This window comes from Danio rerio, chromosome 11 (assembly GCF_052040795.2).
Source record: "Danio rerio strain M-AB ecotype USA chromosome 11, GRCz13ab, whole genome shotgun sequence".
Classification (NCBI taxonomy): domain Eukaryota; kingdom Metazoa; phylum Chordata; class Actinopteri; order Cypriniformes; family Danionidae; genus Danio; species Danio rerio.
This window is the reverse complement of record NC_141031.1, coordinates 34,410,001-34,426,782: the sequence shown is the minus strand read 5'-3', so window position 1 is coordinate 34,426,782 and position 16,782 is coordinate 34,410,001. Positions and strand designations below refer to the sequence as shown.

The 16,782-nt window shown below is 36.7% G+C and overlaps 1 protein-coding gene and 1 long non-coding RNA gene across 3 annotated transcripts in view; one reads left to right on the top strand and one right to left on the bottom strand.

Moving 5' to 3' along the window:
• The window catches only part of LOC137496713 (uncharacterized), a 473,958-nt gene that overhangs the window by 395,893 nt on the left and 61,283 nt on the right, over positions 1-16,782 (top strand). The window lies entirely within an intron of this gene.
• zgc:162816 lies at positions 1,892-14,145 on the bottom strand. Of its 2 annotated transcripts, none has more exons than NM_001430897.1 (8): positions 13,952-14,145; positions 13,541-13,702; positions 11,909-12,189; positions 8,497-8,677; positions 6,736-6,857; positions 6,467-6,656; positions 5,830-5,935; positions 1,892-2,786 (listed from the first exon to the last, which is right to left on the bottom strand). In NM_001430897.1, the coding sequence occupies exons 2-8, from the start codon at positions 13,687-13,689 to the stop codon at positions 2,697-2,699; spliced, it is 1,119 nt and encodes a 372-aa protein (NP_001417826.1). In that variant the 5' UTR covers positions 13,690-13,702; positions 13,952-14,145; the 3' UTR covers positions 1,892-2,696. The 2 variants fall into 2 exon arrangements, with proteins under 2 accessions (NP_001417826.1, XP_087128884.1); XM_087272758.1 differs by having other exon boundaries at positions 2,160-2,786; positions 13,808-14,023.

Below are 16,782 nucleotides of genomic sequence, written 5' to 3'. Positions count from 1 at the left end.
GTAATTTTGCATTGTTTTGACACGTGAAACAAAAGCTTCGAATGACATTCTGTACATTTATGTCTACGTGTCATGTAAAGAAGAGATTCATTCAAACAGCAGTCTCATATAGCCAGATCTACAGTCTGCTTGGGGCACCATTTGAAATTCCAATTCTTCCATATCAAGGCATACAAAATGATCTGATACAAAATTAACATCTATGTTGATCCTGGAAAAACATTCCAATCCGCCAATCAGAATTAAGGAATATGTTTACTGTTTATGCTAGGTTTATGCTCTTCTACATGAGTGTTATCCAACTATTATTCTCTTCTGACTTTGGGAATAATTTACAGTTATGGTTGGGTTCAGAGTAAGGAATAGATCTGGACTACATTTTTGAACAAAAATGCTGTTTCAGGACCAACAAAGGTGTTAATCCAGGATCACATCGTGCCTTGCAAAATCATGATGTGCTTATAATTTGCAAAATACATTTTCAGATGAACAACAACACAACATTAGCAAAAATAAGTAAAGTACTGCTAATTAAATGTCTTTATTGATCATCAGCAGAAGTTTGATCAGTTTGTTAGTCTGGGGCCTTCAGGGGTATGTGTAAACACAATGCCTGTTGCACAGCTAAAGCAGAGCCAAAATTGGTTTATGCAACAAGGCAACAATCCCAAGCACATCAGTAAATCTACAACAGAACTGAAGCTGAAAAAAATTATCAAAGTGTTGCAATCCTCCTGTCAAAGTCCAGAGCTCATCCCGACTGAAATGCTGTGGCGAGGGCTGTGCAAAAAAACTAAAACTCACACACTCCTAAGTGTGTCACCCAAGGCTTTTCGCTCATGTCTTTAAAATTATTAAATAAATAATGATTTAATGTGAGATGTCATGTGATGTTATTCCTCTGAGGTTCTATCTTCCAAATTTTAAGACTTGCCAATGACCATATCGTTTGTTTCGTACAGGGGTGTGTCAAACTCAGTTCCTGGAGGGCCACAGTTTAGTTCCAACCCTGCTTCAATACAATAACCTGTAGCGCATTGGAGCATCACATATTATTTGCACATTTATTGAATGAAAATGTTTCCGATTCACGAATGCAAATTTGTCTTCAGATGGCGACTTTATAGCAATGTGCGCAGTCGATCGCTCCAGTTACATTGGGAAAATCGGCGACCCCTGCAAATTGTGCTTTAACGTTTGGCTGGTCAACTGCATGGTATGGAAACCTTATATACCTGCTAGACATGCGGATGATCCCGTCCCATACAGCTGCCATTGCACGGCTCAAAGATACTTTGTAGTGTGCAATTTAACATAATTGCCTCTAGGAGGAGTCGCCAATGGAAATAAAACAAAGACACACAAGAAATGCGCGTACGCCAGGCATGAAGTTGGCACGGACTAACGCACATTCTCACGTTAATTTCATCGTTAGTAAATCCAAATGCAAGCGTGAAACCTGGCATTCGCAAAGTTTTTGTGCGTTGATACAGACCCGGTTTCCACCAAGTGCTCCGGTTTCCCCTACAGTCCAAAGACTTGCGCTATAGGGGAATTGGATGAACTAAATTGGCCATAGTGTATGAGTGTATGTGTGAATGTGAGAGTGTATGGGTGTTTCCTAGTCCTGGCCTGCCAGCTGGAAGGGCATATGCTTTGTAAAACTTATGCTGGAATAGCTGGCAGTTCATTCCGCTGTGGTGACCTCTGAATTAGAGACTAAAATAAAGGAAAATGAATGAATGAAATGGTAGCCAATCATATCATAGCATATTCTGAAGAACAAAATCAACATCCAATCACATTTTGCACATAAATGAAGGCGGGCCCTGTGCCACCTACCATCAAACCAGTTCCAGTGTCAGCGATAGAAAGATTGCATGATATGAAGTCAGATGGAAAAGTATTTTTATTAGTTATGGCAAGATAAAGGAAGGGCATCCGCTCTGTAAAACACATGATGACGGAATAGTTGGCGGTTCATTCCGCTGTGGTGACCCCTGATAAATAAGGAACTAAGCCGAATAAAAATGAATGACTCATTGTGAGTACACTGGAGCACTGAATCACTTACAATCTCCTGTACATCACAAGTTCACAAAAGCGAGCGTGTGAAAAGGGACTATCATTAAAAAAAACATCCTTTAATAGAAAGCTTGTTTTATTATCATCAGTCTGCTTTTATTGTACTTCTAAAGTGAATTCATCAACTGGGAACATAAAAGGCAAATATATGAAAAAGCCATCAGAGAATCTGATCTTTAAACACCTTCGCTGTGGCTTTATGTGAAGTGCGAGAAGTGAAAAGCACAAATTCAGACATTTCAGATCCTTCCAAAGCTCTTTTGGAGCACATAAAACATCCCGCATGCAAGATCATTCAGATACAAAGACCAAATCACAGTCTTTTCACAGTCTTTCATGAGTGTGCAGAGATTGTAATTGTGTGCCCTTGTGTATGTGTGTTACACAGAAAAAAAAAACATCTAAAACGAAGACTGTAATTCTCGATGTGAGCATTCTAGTTTACACAAAGCCTTTTTTGCTGAAATATTACATTTTCAAGAACAAGTGCTCCTCAAGGACAGAACTGCCCATAATGCATTTGGCTCAGAATCAGCAAGCTCTTACGGTTAGTTTCTTACAGACACCTGCGTTATAAAGCAGCTGGAGCAGTGTTTCTGTGTTAGGGATTGTTACCAGCCTCGAGTGGGTTTCCACGTGTCCACAATTTTCCCTTTAGAGTGGACAAAATAAACCGGATGCATCATGGCGGTGGCACAAGCCTGTCGACAAAAGCACACAAATGTTTCGATTTAATGCACTCCAACCTGTTCTTCAGTCATCATTGAGGCATAACAATGGCGAATGCATTTGCCAGCATTGATAGAGGGCATACAGGCCCACTATCAAGCCTTTATTCCAATCCCCTTTATAAATATGGGCTTACTGCAATATAAACAAAGTTTGTGCTGAGACTGACTGTAGCTTTGTGTCGAGATATATTCTTATTTGGAAGTTATGCACATTGTGGTAACACACACAAGGTTTCTGCACTAAAAAGTGCACTAAAATACTTTTTAGGACATTTTAATAGGATTAAATTCTTTGATTTATACAGGACTAAATGCTAAGGACATTTTTCAAATATCCTAGTTGGAATAGATTTTCATTAGACTCGTATAATTGAATACATTTAATAATAATTTGATAAACAAAAAAGGTCAGGTCAGTTTCCTTAGCAGTAAATAAATGAAGAGCTTTTAAAACAAATGTTATGTAAAGAAAATAATTCAAAGCATTTAAATAAAAACTTAAAAGCTTTTTTTTCGAGATGGATTGTTGGTAATTGTATGGGTGTTAATGGCTAGATTGAATAGTTATGCATGAACAAAGGAAAAATAAAACCTGTTAACAAAATATTTAAAACCTACATGACAATATTTCAGTAGATTTACAAAATTTTAAGGGAGGGGGGAACCCATTTTTGGGTTTCTCAGCAGCAGAAGTCGTCATAGTTGAGCAAACTTAGAACGGAGTGAATAGGAGAAAACAAAGATATTTTTACAATCCTATTTGCATAGATAAATAAAGAAAAACTCAACAATAGTGTTATTAAGACTTTCAGAAAAAAAAAAAAAAACAGAATAACGCCAGCCAAAAAAAAGAGAATAACGTTAAATGTACTGTCCCGCTACTATAACAGTGCATTAAAACACCTTGCATAAGCAATAATTCTTTTTTTTTTTTGTAATTTGATGCAAAGATGATATAATCTTTATATAATCTGTCTTTCGGATGAGACGTTAAACCGAGGTCCCGACTCTCTGGTCGTTAAAAATCCCAGGATGTATTTCGAAAAGAGTAGGGGTTTAACCCCGGCATCCAGGCCAAATCTGCCCACTGGCCTTTGTCCATCATGGCCTCCTAACCATCCCCATAGCCAATTGGCTTCATCGCTGTCTCCTCTCCACCAATCAGCTGGTGTGTGGTGTGCGGTCTGGCGCAAAATGGCTGCCGTCGCGTCATCCAGGTGGATGCTGCACACTTGTGGTGGATGAGGAGATTCCCCCCATTGTGTGTAAAGCGCTTTGAGTGCCCAGAAAAGCGCTATATAAATGTAAGGAATTATTATTATTATTATAATACATACATAAATGTGCATACATTAAAAAAATTTAAATATTAAAAACTTTCAAGGATTTAAGATGCCGATGACCTGCTAATTGTGTCATATCCAGCTTGTAAAAATGAATATATTGCCATATCAGCTTCTATGGTGCTTTCAGGGTAAAACCAGATCAAATTTACCACATTTCTATAAAAAATTACAACAATAAAAAGACATCATCAGCAATAACTAATACACAACTTAAAAATCTAAAACGTTTTTTTAATGTTTACTTTTTATTAGAAAAAAAACTTGTAGCATTTTTGAAGGATTCACATTTAAACATATGTCCTTTAAAGTCTCTCCAGATAAAATTGTTGTCAGATAACACTAAAAATGAGCCATTCCAAAAGTATAGGTTTACCTGTTTGGTTTCTGTTGCAATATTGAGGAAAGATCGATTGCTCTCTACCGTAAATGTTTTAAAATAAATATTTTTTACTTTTTGTATCTATGTTTCATATCAAGATTTGCAATAGTCAGCCTATACATCAGTTACCAGTATTACACACTTAGAATAAAGCATGATGGCAAATATCTTATTCTTGCACAAACACATTTATCATCAATAAATGCTAGGCATGCTCTCATTCAATTCAAGGTCAAGCACAGAATACACTAGTCTAGAACTAAACTGACTTATATTTTCATTGATCTTGAGCATACTTGCCTTCGCTGCACAACCCAACCCGCCACACTGTTACATACTTTACATACTTTTCTTGTTAGAAACTGTCTGATTTTTGGGGGATTAGGTGTTTTTCTGCAGTTTTTTCATTATCAATAGACTCAAACCCCTTAACAGCACTGTTTAAAATCCTGCTAGAATAAGGTTAGATTCAATAATTACAGGCTGTTAGTCTAGTCTTATTCTTATGAATTAGAAGTCAGCAGCTCCCCCTTCTTATTGTCAATGGGTTTTTGATTTTTTACATGCTCTCCGAATGGAATATTCAATAATTTTCTTTTCGGCTTAGTCCCTTTATTAATCTGGGGTCGCCACAGCGGAATGAACTGCCAACTTATTCAGCATATGTTTTATGCAGCGGATGCCCTTCCAGCTGCAACCTATCTCTGGGAAATATTTATTTATTCTTGTTTTTTTATTTTTTATGTTAACCTATGTTGTTTATTTTTGTGTATATACTAGGTATTTCACCTTATTATTTATATAATAGTTTAGTGTATAATTACGTTTTCCTGATAATTTCTTGTTTGGTGAATTGTATCAGTGCGTGTGTGTGTGTATATATACAGGTATATATATATATATATATATATATAATGTATATTTTATTGTCTGACCTAAGACGAATCTAATAAAGAAAAAATTAAATAAAATCAATAAAAAATAAATAAAAATAAACCATGATAGGAAAACATATATGAAATAAATTCTGGGATATTCAATAAAAGCTCAAGTGACTTTCCAAACAGACTATGTGACTGATAAATAAACTAAGCATTAGATCGATCTTACTGTACAACAACTTACTGTACGTGTTGTGCAAATTTTAGTAGTGTACTGACAGCACATTTTAATTATTATTTATGCAATATTTATATTTTTATATACATTAAATCTGCAGGATGCATCAATAATAATAATAATTTCAGAGCAGCAGCTATGCTTTGAGAGTGTTAGTACTGTAACTCACGTGGTAAGGCATGAGGGTGAGCAGGGACCCCAGCGGGAACTGCTTGAAGTCCAGCTTTCCAGAGACGGGCTCCACCCTGCCGTGTTCCTGAGTCATAGACAGGAGTCTGAAAACAGACGACACCCTTCATGCTATTTATATCAGCTGCCTCACAAAACCTCCCACTCCCACTGTGTGATGAAAAAAACAAAACATCTAAACATGGACACACACACAATAATAATGATTATGTAACATCGGTGCTTGGTTTTTGACATTTGAGGATGGATTGAAACATGTTTTTATGATGATTGTCAATCCATTCATTCATATTCCTTAGGCTTAGTCTTTGATGTATCGCCACAGCGGAATGAACCGCCAACTATTCCAGCATGTTTTACGCGGCGGATGCTCTTCCAGCGGCAACCCAGTTCAGGGAAACACCCATACACTCTTACATTAACACACACACTCATACACTACGGCCAGTTTTGTTTACTCCACACATGCACACATGCAAACTCCACACAGAAACGCCAACTGACCCAGCCGAAGCTCAAACCAGTGACCTTCTTGCTGTGAGGCGGACTTGCAACCCACTGTGCCACCATGCAGCCCCTATTAAATATCTGCCCTTAAAAAATCTCCACTCTCTCACTTGAGCTCTGGATGCCCTTCAATAATGGCGTATCCTGTAGGCAACCGCCCCCCTCCATCATGACTCAGTGCTGTCCAGCCACAGTCCACTAGTAACTGGTTTCGGCGGGGGTAATGCCCGATGACCCGCGTTAACACCCGGACTGCCACATCCTCAAGCCTACACGACCCAATGAGGGACTGCTGAACATCTGCATGACAACAGATGGTAATATCATTATAAACAAAACTGATAAAAACAATTAAACAAGACCACATGACAACACTGACCATAGAATACGTAGTTCCCAGGATGCACCTCACTCAGCTTGGCCATGTCTGGCACTGGGTGACTGCAGGAAGGGGTAGAGCCAATGCTGGATTTGGTACTGTGTATTCCTGCAGCCTTCAGTCTGTAGAGTTAGTAGAAATAAAGCAGTTAATGTACACTACCTGACAAAAGTATTGTCGCCTATTCAAGTTTTAGGAACAACAAATAGTAACTTGACTTCTAGTTGATCATTTGGTATCTGAAGCAGCTTATATGAAAGGCAAAGGCCTCTAGATGACGTTTATTTTACCAAAATAAAATATGATCATGCCTTGATTTTTAATTATTTAATTAAGACAATAAGGTATGACTTTGCTTAGACAAAAGTCTTGTCACTTACAAAAATAATGTACAGTATAGAATACAAAGTCATGATGCAGTGGAAACAGAATTAATATTGTGTATGACTCCCATGAACTTGGGCGACTGCATCCATACGTCTCTGCAATGACTCAATTAACTTATTAATAAAATAATTTGGAATGGCAAAGAAAGCGTTCTTGCCAGACTCCCAGAGTTCATCAGGATTCTTTGGATTCATCTTCAATGCATCCTCCTATATCTTACCCCTGACATGCTTAATAATGTTCATTTCTGGTGACTGGGCTGGCCAATCCTGGAGCAACTTGACCATCTTTGCTTTCAGGAACTTTGATGTGGAAGCTGAAGTATGAGATGGAGCGCTATTCTGCTGAAATTTGCCCTCTCCTGTGGTTTGTAATGTAATAGGTAGCACAAATGTCTTGATACCAGTCTGTTGATGTTGCCATCCACTCTGCAGATCTCTTGCGCGCCCCCAAACTGAATGTAACCCCAAACCATGATATTTCCTTCACCAAATTCGACTGATTTCTTTGACAATTTGGGTTCATGCGGGTTCCAATAGGTCTTCTGCAGTATATGTGATGATTGAGATGCAGTTCAACAGATGATTCATCGAAAAATCTACCTTCTGCTACATTTCCCAATGAATAAGTAGAGGTCAAGTTATTATCTGTTGCTCTTACAACCGGGGGATCGATGACAAGACTTAAGTCGTGTATTTGGAGAAGGGAAGAATTTATATTAAAATATTAAAACATTAGAAGATAATCTCTTTACAAGTCTCATTACAAGAAAGATCTTTTTATTGCAATAATTAAAAATTATATTGCATGTTGTTTAGATTAGTGAATATGTATTTATTGCTTTATTAGTCTTGTTATATAATTAGTTTTTATATGCTCTGTTGTCTAAATAAATAAAAAAACATTAAAAAATTAAAATGTTTAGAATAAATTACAAATAAAACACTACAAAACCAAATCCTGTGAATCATAACAGTGAGTAAACCTCAATTTTATAATGTGCAACATAAAAACTTGTATTCTTATTTAATTATTAATAATAATGATGAACCATATATGGTAAGTTCATTGACCTTGATTAAGTCATAGACAGTTTAAGTCCTGTAATAACCTTCAATAATAGTCTAGTATGTCAATGAGTGACCAGTAAAGGGTTAAAAGTGAATGTCATGTAATTAAAAAATCTAAAAGATAGTCAAATCAGTTAGTTTAAAAACTGAATTATTATTATATTATAAAACACTATATAAATAAATATGTATTTATTATTTGTAAGTTGATTATTGCATAAATGACATTTATTAGCATTAGTAAATAATAATCAATCAATTTTAAAGATGAATACTAAGTGAGCATTATCTGATGTAAGCATACTTGTCCATGAACTGGAGTGTGACTGTAGTGGTTTGCTGGGCGACGGCTTTGATTTGCTCCTCCCCCTGACAGCTGTAGGTGTTTCCACAATGGGCGTAAACACCGGTCAGCTCCACCCCCTCCGTCTGCCAGATCTCCTGAGCGAGCTGCAGCGCTGCTGGCTCATAGTGAGGAACACCCGCTGACAAAACAACAACAAAAACATCTCAGCTTTACACAAGCAAGCATTATTCATTCACTAATTTTCTTGTCGGCTTAGTCCCTTTATTAATCTGAGGTCGCCACAGCGGAATGTTCCGCCTACTTATCCAGCACATTTTTACGCAGCGGATGCCCTTCAAGCCACAACCCATCACTGGGAAACATCCACATACACATTCACACACACACTCATACACTACGGACAATTTAGCCTACCCAATCCACCTGTACCACATGTCTTTGGACTGTGGGGGGAAGAAACCGGAGCACCCGGAGGAAACCCACGTGAACGCAGGGAGAAAGTGCAAACGCCACACAGAAACGCCAACTGAGCCGAGGCTCAAACCAGCAACCCAGCGACCTTCTTGCTGTGAGGGGACAGCACTACCTACTGTGCCACTGCGTCGCCACAATCAAACATTAGTGCTGTCAAAATGACGTGATTAGTTCTTTAAAAACAAATGCAGGGGCGGAGCTTGGATTGACCACATCCCATTAACAACTGTCTGTTCTGACTCAGTTGTGTTAAATTAGACATAGAATGCCTCTATATAGAAGCCATATATTGTAAGATATGTAAATAGTTTTTTTAACAAGATATTTACTTTTTTTTTAAGTTTACATGTTTCAGTCTGCACATTATAATCACTAAATTATCGTTATCGTAATAATAGTATGTGAAATACATGTAATGCAGGAATGTGTGATAAACTACATTTATTTTATGCATTGGTTATTTAGAATTGACCAATCAGATTATCTTTATCCCCACCTCTTTAGTTGTTGCTGCTCTGATTGTCATATCTGTTGGAGTGCCCTCTTTTGGACACTTGAGGGCACTGGCTTGTTTTGTAGTTTAAAGGGCACCTATGGTAAAAAATCTACTTTTCAAGCTGTTTGGACAGATCTGTGTGTTGGTATAGTGTATAGACCGTCATACTGGGGTGATATGAACACACCCAGTCCTTTTTTTTCAATTTAACTACAAAAAAAAGGGTCGGCCAATTGGAGCTGTTTTCAAATCGATCGCACCATTACGTAGGTGTGCGATCCCCCCCGCCCACCGAATTGATTGACAGCTGCGCGCATTAACATGTTCCGGTAGTCGCGTGTATATGTCAACAAGACCAGGCAGACATACGCAAAGCAACCGGGAATAAAAGCTCTGTTTTGTTCGCTAGGATCAGCAATCATCATCAAATGTGATTAAGAGTGAGTTTCACATGTTTGAAGTGTTTTAAAACAGAGTATGTGTGTAATTAATTACAGCGTTTTACTTCAACTTTACTTCATCAGCACAGCCGCGTGTCAGAACAATTATAAAAGAAGACGCTTCAATCCCGGTTTGTGGAAGTTAAATCAGGTTTATTTTGTACATTAGCATAACAGATATCCACACTTGAGGTTAGCCTTAACTAGGCTAAGCGCGCTCTGTCTGTCTGCCTGCCTGCGTGTGTGTGTATCATCTGCGGTGTGTGTGTGTGTTTGTGTGTGTGCGCGCGCGCGTTAACTTTGTAACGATATTGTGTGTGACTCATCAATGCAACTTCACAATACTGATTAGTAAAGGTTAGTTCTTACTGTAGTTTCTCACAAACGCTATGTGAGACCTCCTTCCTTTAAGTCTGTCTGTTGTCTGACGCAGCTGAGGGAGGAGGCATGTAGAAACAGTGGGCGGGAAAGAAAAAGCTTAAAGGCGCAGTACGACAAAACCACCCCCTGCTGGAAATCAGTATAAGATAGCATCTTGTAAAAGGTATAATGAAAAATCTGATGGGTATTTTGATCTGAAACTTTATATACACATTCTAGAGACGCAAAAGACTTATATTAAATCTGAAAAAAGGGGTAACCTAGGTGCCCTTTAACTTTATTTCCTATAATCCTTTGCACTTCTGATTGTATTCTGTTACAGCTGTTTCTTGTTTGTTAATTTAGCCCGGTCTTTATAAACCCATTTGTCTGGTGTTTGAGTTGCCCTAGGATTTTGTTTGTCCCTCATGTCTGGTGATCTAGTTTTGCATTTGCTTATTCTTGGATTTCTGATTGTTTTCGTTAGCATTCCTGCCCTGTTTTTGTATTCATGTCACAAGATGGAGAATCACAAACTACAAAAATCCATGTGCAGCAACTTATTTGGAAAAAACAAAGGATTATCTTAATCTTGAACAGGAACTTTAAGCAATATACAAATATCTAGAAATGAGTCCAGACGAAACTGACAAAAAAAAAAGGGCGGAGCTTGGATTGACCACATCCCATTAACAACTGTCAGTTCTGACTCAGTTGTGTTAAATTAGACACAGAATGCCTCTATATAGAAGCCATATATTGTAAGATATGTAAATTGTTTTTTTAACAAGATATTTACTTGACAAACTGACAAAAAAAAAACTAAAATAAGCAAATACAAAAACAGGGCAGGAATGCTAACAAAAACAAACAAGAATCCAAGAATAAGCAAACGCAAAACTAGATTAACAAACAAACAAACATACCAGACACGAGGGATAAACAAAATCCTAAGGCAACTAAAACACAAGACAAAAAAGTTTACAAAGACAGCGCTAAATTAACAAACAAGAAACAGCTGTAACAGAAAACAATCAGAAGTGCAAAGGATTATAGGAAATTAAGTTAAACTACACAACAAGCTAGTGCCCTCAAGTGTCCAAAAGAGGGCACTGCAACAGGTGTGACACTGATATTGGCTGGAGTATGCATACTAATACTAATGCCGGGAGTCAAGACAAGAGATGAAAATGACAACAGCCAATCAGAGTCAGAATATTTGCTGAGGTTTTTTATTTTTTTGCAAGACTAAATATTAGCACCCTGACCTTGTTTTTCAGTCTAAATTAGAATTTATTATAGCAGAAAAATATTTGTATTTGTTTATTTTAATATCATTAAATTAATAAATTATTTAAAAACAACATTTTCTACATTTAAAAAAAAAAAAATTTAATTTAATTAATTCATGCAAAAATAAATAAAAAATACTCAATATTTCCTCATCCTCAGGTGGTTTCAGAGTTTCTATATTAGAAACATAATCACAATCTATTAACACAAAGTAAGACATTTTGAAGAATGTTTAAAACTGGCAACAACTGAGATGCAAAATAAGAAAAACACTTACCATAGATGATTTTATTTTATTATTATTAATAGACAGCACAAGCAGATGTTCATATAGTAAATCATTTACCTCTTCCGTTGTCACAGTCCAGCTTCATCCAGACGCTCCAGACTTTTCCCTGCTTCAGCGGCCTCTTCTTCAGCTCCTGCAGGGCCAGAGTGTTGTCCAGCAGCACGTGGAACAGAGAGAGTCTCTCAGACAGCTCAGCACAACGCTCCACTTTATCAAACGGCAGAGGATATGCGTACAGTATATCATCATAACCGTTATCAGCATAGAAAGAGGCCTCAGCAAGAGTTGACACCACGATACAGCGACGAGAGCCTCCTGTCATGATGTCCGCACATTCCCTAAAACCAACAGACAGACAGATGAACTACACAAACAGTCAAACCTTTGGGATTGGTACAGTTTTATAAATGGTTGGAAAGTCATTGCCTTATTTTCTATAACTGTACTCTATTGATCTCTCATTCTTGATGCTGTACTTTTGTTTAGTTTTTGTTGGCTTCTATTCATTGGATACCCTCTTTTAAAGAGACCGCAGGGGATGGGGGTGCAAAAAGATCACTGGTTCGAGTCCCAGCTGCACCAGTTGGCATTTCTGTGAGGAAGTTTGCATGTTCTCCCCATGTTCGCGTGGGTATCCTCCACAGTCCAAAGATATGTGCACTAGGTGAACTGGGTAAACAAAACTGATCATAGTGTATGAGTATGTGTCTGTGAACGTGAGAGTGTATGGGTGTTTCCCAATACTGGGTTGCAGCTGGAAGGGCATCCACTGCATAAAACATAAATCGAAATAGTTGGCGGTTCATTCCATGGTGGCAACCCCTGATAAATAAGGGACTACGCCGAAGGAAAATGAATGAATGAATAGTAATAATACAAAATGTCTGAAAAGTTCAGATGCAAAAGCCTCTAAGTGCCGCCTGAAATGTATTTTTTTATATAATGAGCATTTCTTGAGTGTGTACGTTTAGTTATTTCATTTTAATAACAAAGATAAGGTTCTTTTAACTGTGTTTAGGGTGAAATGACTGAATATGAACATAGGAGGTACAGAACTCCTAAACTCACCTAAACTCTTCGTGTCTAAAATAAGCCTGTTCTGCTTCTTTTTAAAATATTGTTGACCCCAAGCTAGTTGATCTAAAGCTAGTGTATGCATTATGCTCTTATCATGGTCATTACATAAACTTAGCTAGGTAATATCCCTAAACCTACCCCTGAACTTAACCTTAGGCCATGTAGTTACCTTATGTAATCCAGTACTTTCTTAGGTAAGTACACTGTAAGTACAGATTAAGAACATGTACCGTAAAATAAGTGCAAGCATTAATGCTTTCTTTGATGAGCAAATGTCCTAGCTTTTGTTGTATGTATGTATATATATATATATATATATATATATATATATATATATATATTTTTTTTTTACCTAATATCAATTATTCAAACATTTCAAACTGATCTTTTAATTAAATATTTTGCTCAAAAAGAATTAAAAAAAAAGTTTAGTCGTTTTAAGTTTCCATTTTGCAAAATGGTAAAACTGATGGTGTGTTTTAGATTTTGTTTGTTGACTAATCTTTTTTCAGTGTCTAAATACTTTAAATCAAGATATAAACAAGACAAAGCTTATAAGATGACTTTTGCGTCAGAAAGTTTCTGGTGTTGTTGTTGACACGAGTCTCTTACAGTGTTTTGTGTGTTTTCATGTGAGGTCTCAGCTGGACTTGTAGTTTCTGGCATCGCTCCTTCATTCCTTCAGCGTTTCTCTTCACTTTATCCAGGTCAACGACCAGCGCTGGAGTACAAAGGTCTTTGATGAATTCAACTGAGGCCATTGTGCTAGAAAAACTACAAAACACAAAATACAACAGCACGTTTAGGCGAAATGCAAACTTGCAGGACAACAACAAGTTGCAGAACTGTGCGGAAAAAAGTTAAACAATTAAGAGTTACTTTTGAGATGTCTCCCTTAAAAAACATGTATATGCATCTGAAACTAAAAAAAGAAACGGGAGCTTGGTTTATGGTCTAAGTTACACGCGTCAAACTGCGATGACAAACTCATGATAGACTTAAATTGGCATTTCTTTCACTCACCGAAAAGCTGCAGCTCTAGATGTGATCAATGAGAAAGCCGTGGCCGGGGTGAAGCCAGAACCAAAGCGACACAACAAGAGACTCATACTGCAGTTTTTCAAACTTAAAGCTCCTGACGAGATTGGGCAAACATTTATCAATGTTTCATCGGCAAGGATAATGATGAACACATACACTTGTGGTTGAGTGGTTGATTTTTTTTAACTGAAAACAAATATTTGTTTTAGCGTTATAAATTTCTAGAAAAGCCCCACCCACAATACCAAATATCATCATCGTAAATATACTAAACTATATTTGTGCACTGTAAAAACCCATCAGTCAACTTTATCAAATGAAATGAGTGTAGTTTACTCAAAATGGACTAAAAGTAAATTATACTCATTTGAAAGGAGTTTTGTCCTTAGTGTTGAAGGTAATGAGTTAATTAAATACCTCATTAATTACACTTAAATAGTGTAAGTTCACAGTAGTCATGTAGATTAGTTTTTTTTTTTTAACTCAAATGGTTTGTAGCAATCGGTTTCCTCAAACGGTTTGAGTTGCCCTAACTTATTGGGTTTTACAGTACTCAGTTGGTTTGAGTTCTCTTCATTTATTGGGTTTTACTGTGCTCAAATTGTTTTGTTAACTCAAATGGATTAAGATCACAGTACTCATTAGCATTATTTTTTGAACTTGAATAGTTTTTGCAATTGATTTTCCTCAAATGGTTTGAGTTACCTGAACTTTTTGAGTTTTAGTCATGATCAAGTAGGCTAATTTCCTAATTTACTTCATAATGTTTAAAAATAAAGATAAAACATTGCTTTAAATCTTATTACTAATGCAGTCTAACTTTTTAAAATGAGAACCTATTGCAATAAAAACAATCACATTTATAACAGTGGAGTTATGCTGAATAAGCAGAATCTGCATTTGACTTGATTTGCTCACCAAAGCCCCCCATTGTCAGGTGACAGTATGTACATTTAAACTAAATCTGATTAATTTACACCATTTAATTGAAACATTTAGTTTCAGTTTGCCTTTAAGAATAAAACAAACAAACAAACAAACAAACAAACAAACAAAGGGAAGAGTAACATTACATTTGAATTGTCAATCTCGAAACCATTCCTATCATTCAAACTCTCTTCTCAAATGAGATGACGGGCCAAATCAAAGGTTGCCATGGGCCAGCGGGCCCTAGTTTGGGCATCTCTGATTTAAAGGGGTGGTCCACTAAGATATCATATTTTAACTTTATTTGATGTGTAATGTAGCTGTGTGAACATAAACAACATCTCTGAATGTAAGATGCTCAAAGTTCAATGCAAAGGGAGACCTTGGCTTTTACAGGGTTAGCTTAGTGAAGCCTACAGCGAACAAAGTTTGGGGACTACAAAAAAATACATCCGGGTTAATGATGTCAAAAAACCCTTCAGGTTACGCACAGGTTACATCCCGTGCAACAAAGGTGGCCAGAGGCACTGTAATTTTATAACAGAGACTCTTCCTGGTGATGTGGAGCTGATCTGCGAATCACAGCACATTTTGTTAGCTGACAAATCAGAGGGCAGGCCTTCAGAGGACCAAGAAAATAAGACAGTTGTTTTCATGTTAGCTGAGTAGCTGTATAATCAAATTAGGATATATGAAAAAATAACTTGATTTTCTACAAGTGAAGCATGAGCACACATTACATTGCATCTTATAAATACAACCAAGCCTTAAAAATACACTCTGAACCAGCCCTTTAAAGGAATAGTTCACCCAAAATTAAAAATCTGTCATCATTTATTCTCCCTTCATTTGTTCCAAACATGTTTGAGTTTCTTTGGTTGAACACACACGCACACGCACACACACACGCACACACACACGCACACGCACACACACACACACACACACACACACACACACAAGCACACACACACACATATATATATACTGATTTATCAAGTTATACTAAGTAAGTTTCAACATGCTCATGTGTTTACAAATGTAAACAAATCACAACTCTGCAATCCCTAATTATTAATATATGGTTATTTTGTTTCTCCACCAGCCTTTAAATAAAACAAGTGATTTATCTAACTCATTTCAAGTATTTTGGCAGCCACAAATGATAAAAATGCAATCATTTTTTTACCGCAATCTATCAAAAATGCTTCAAAACCTATGATTATTCATTGTCCTTTGGCTTAGTCCCTTTATTAATCAGGGGTCACCACAGCAGAATGAACCGCCAACTTATCCAGCATATCTTTTAAGCAGCGGATGCCCTTCCAGCAGCAACTTATCACTAGGAAACACCCATAAACTCTCACATTCACAAACATACATTACGGACAATTTAGCCTATACCACATGTCTTTAGACGCGATCCCCGATATCCTCTGAGGTGATTGTAAATACAGAAACCTTGCATGCAATGGTACAAACATTTTTAATGTATTTCAGTGCTGCAAATGTGCCAGAAAGTTTAACCTGGTGTCATAAAATGTCAATCTGCTGCTTTTGACACTATTGCTGCCTATAATATAATGTAATTACCCCAGGGGTCGCAATCCAATAGAACTGGTAACTAGGCTATAATAGTATATATATATAAATAAATATATATATATATATATATATATATATATATATATATATATATATATATATATATATATATATATATATATATATATAAATATATATATATATGTATATATTCAGTAACTATAAACGACTATTTTTTGTCTCTTCAGTAGGTTAAGGATAAACGGAGTCTCTCAAGGTTTTTTTTTTTTCTTCATCCTCGCCAATTGGTGAAGTTTTTTTTCTCTCCGCTGTCGCCACTG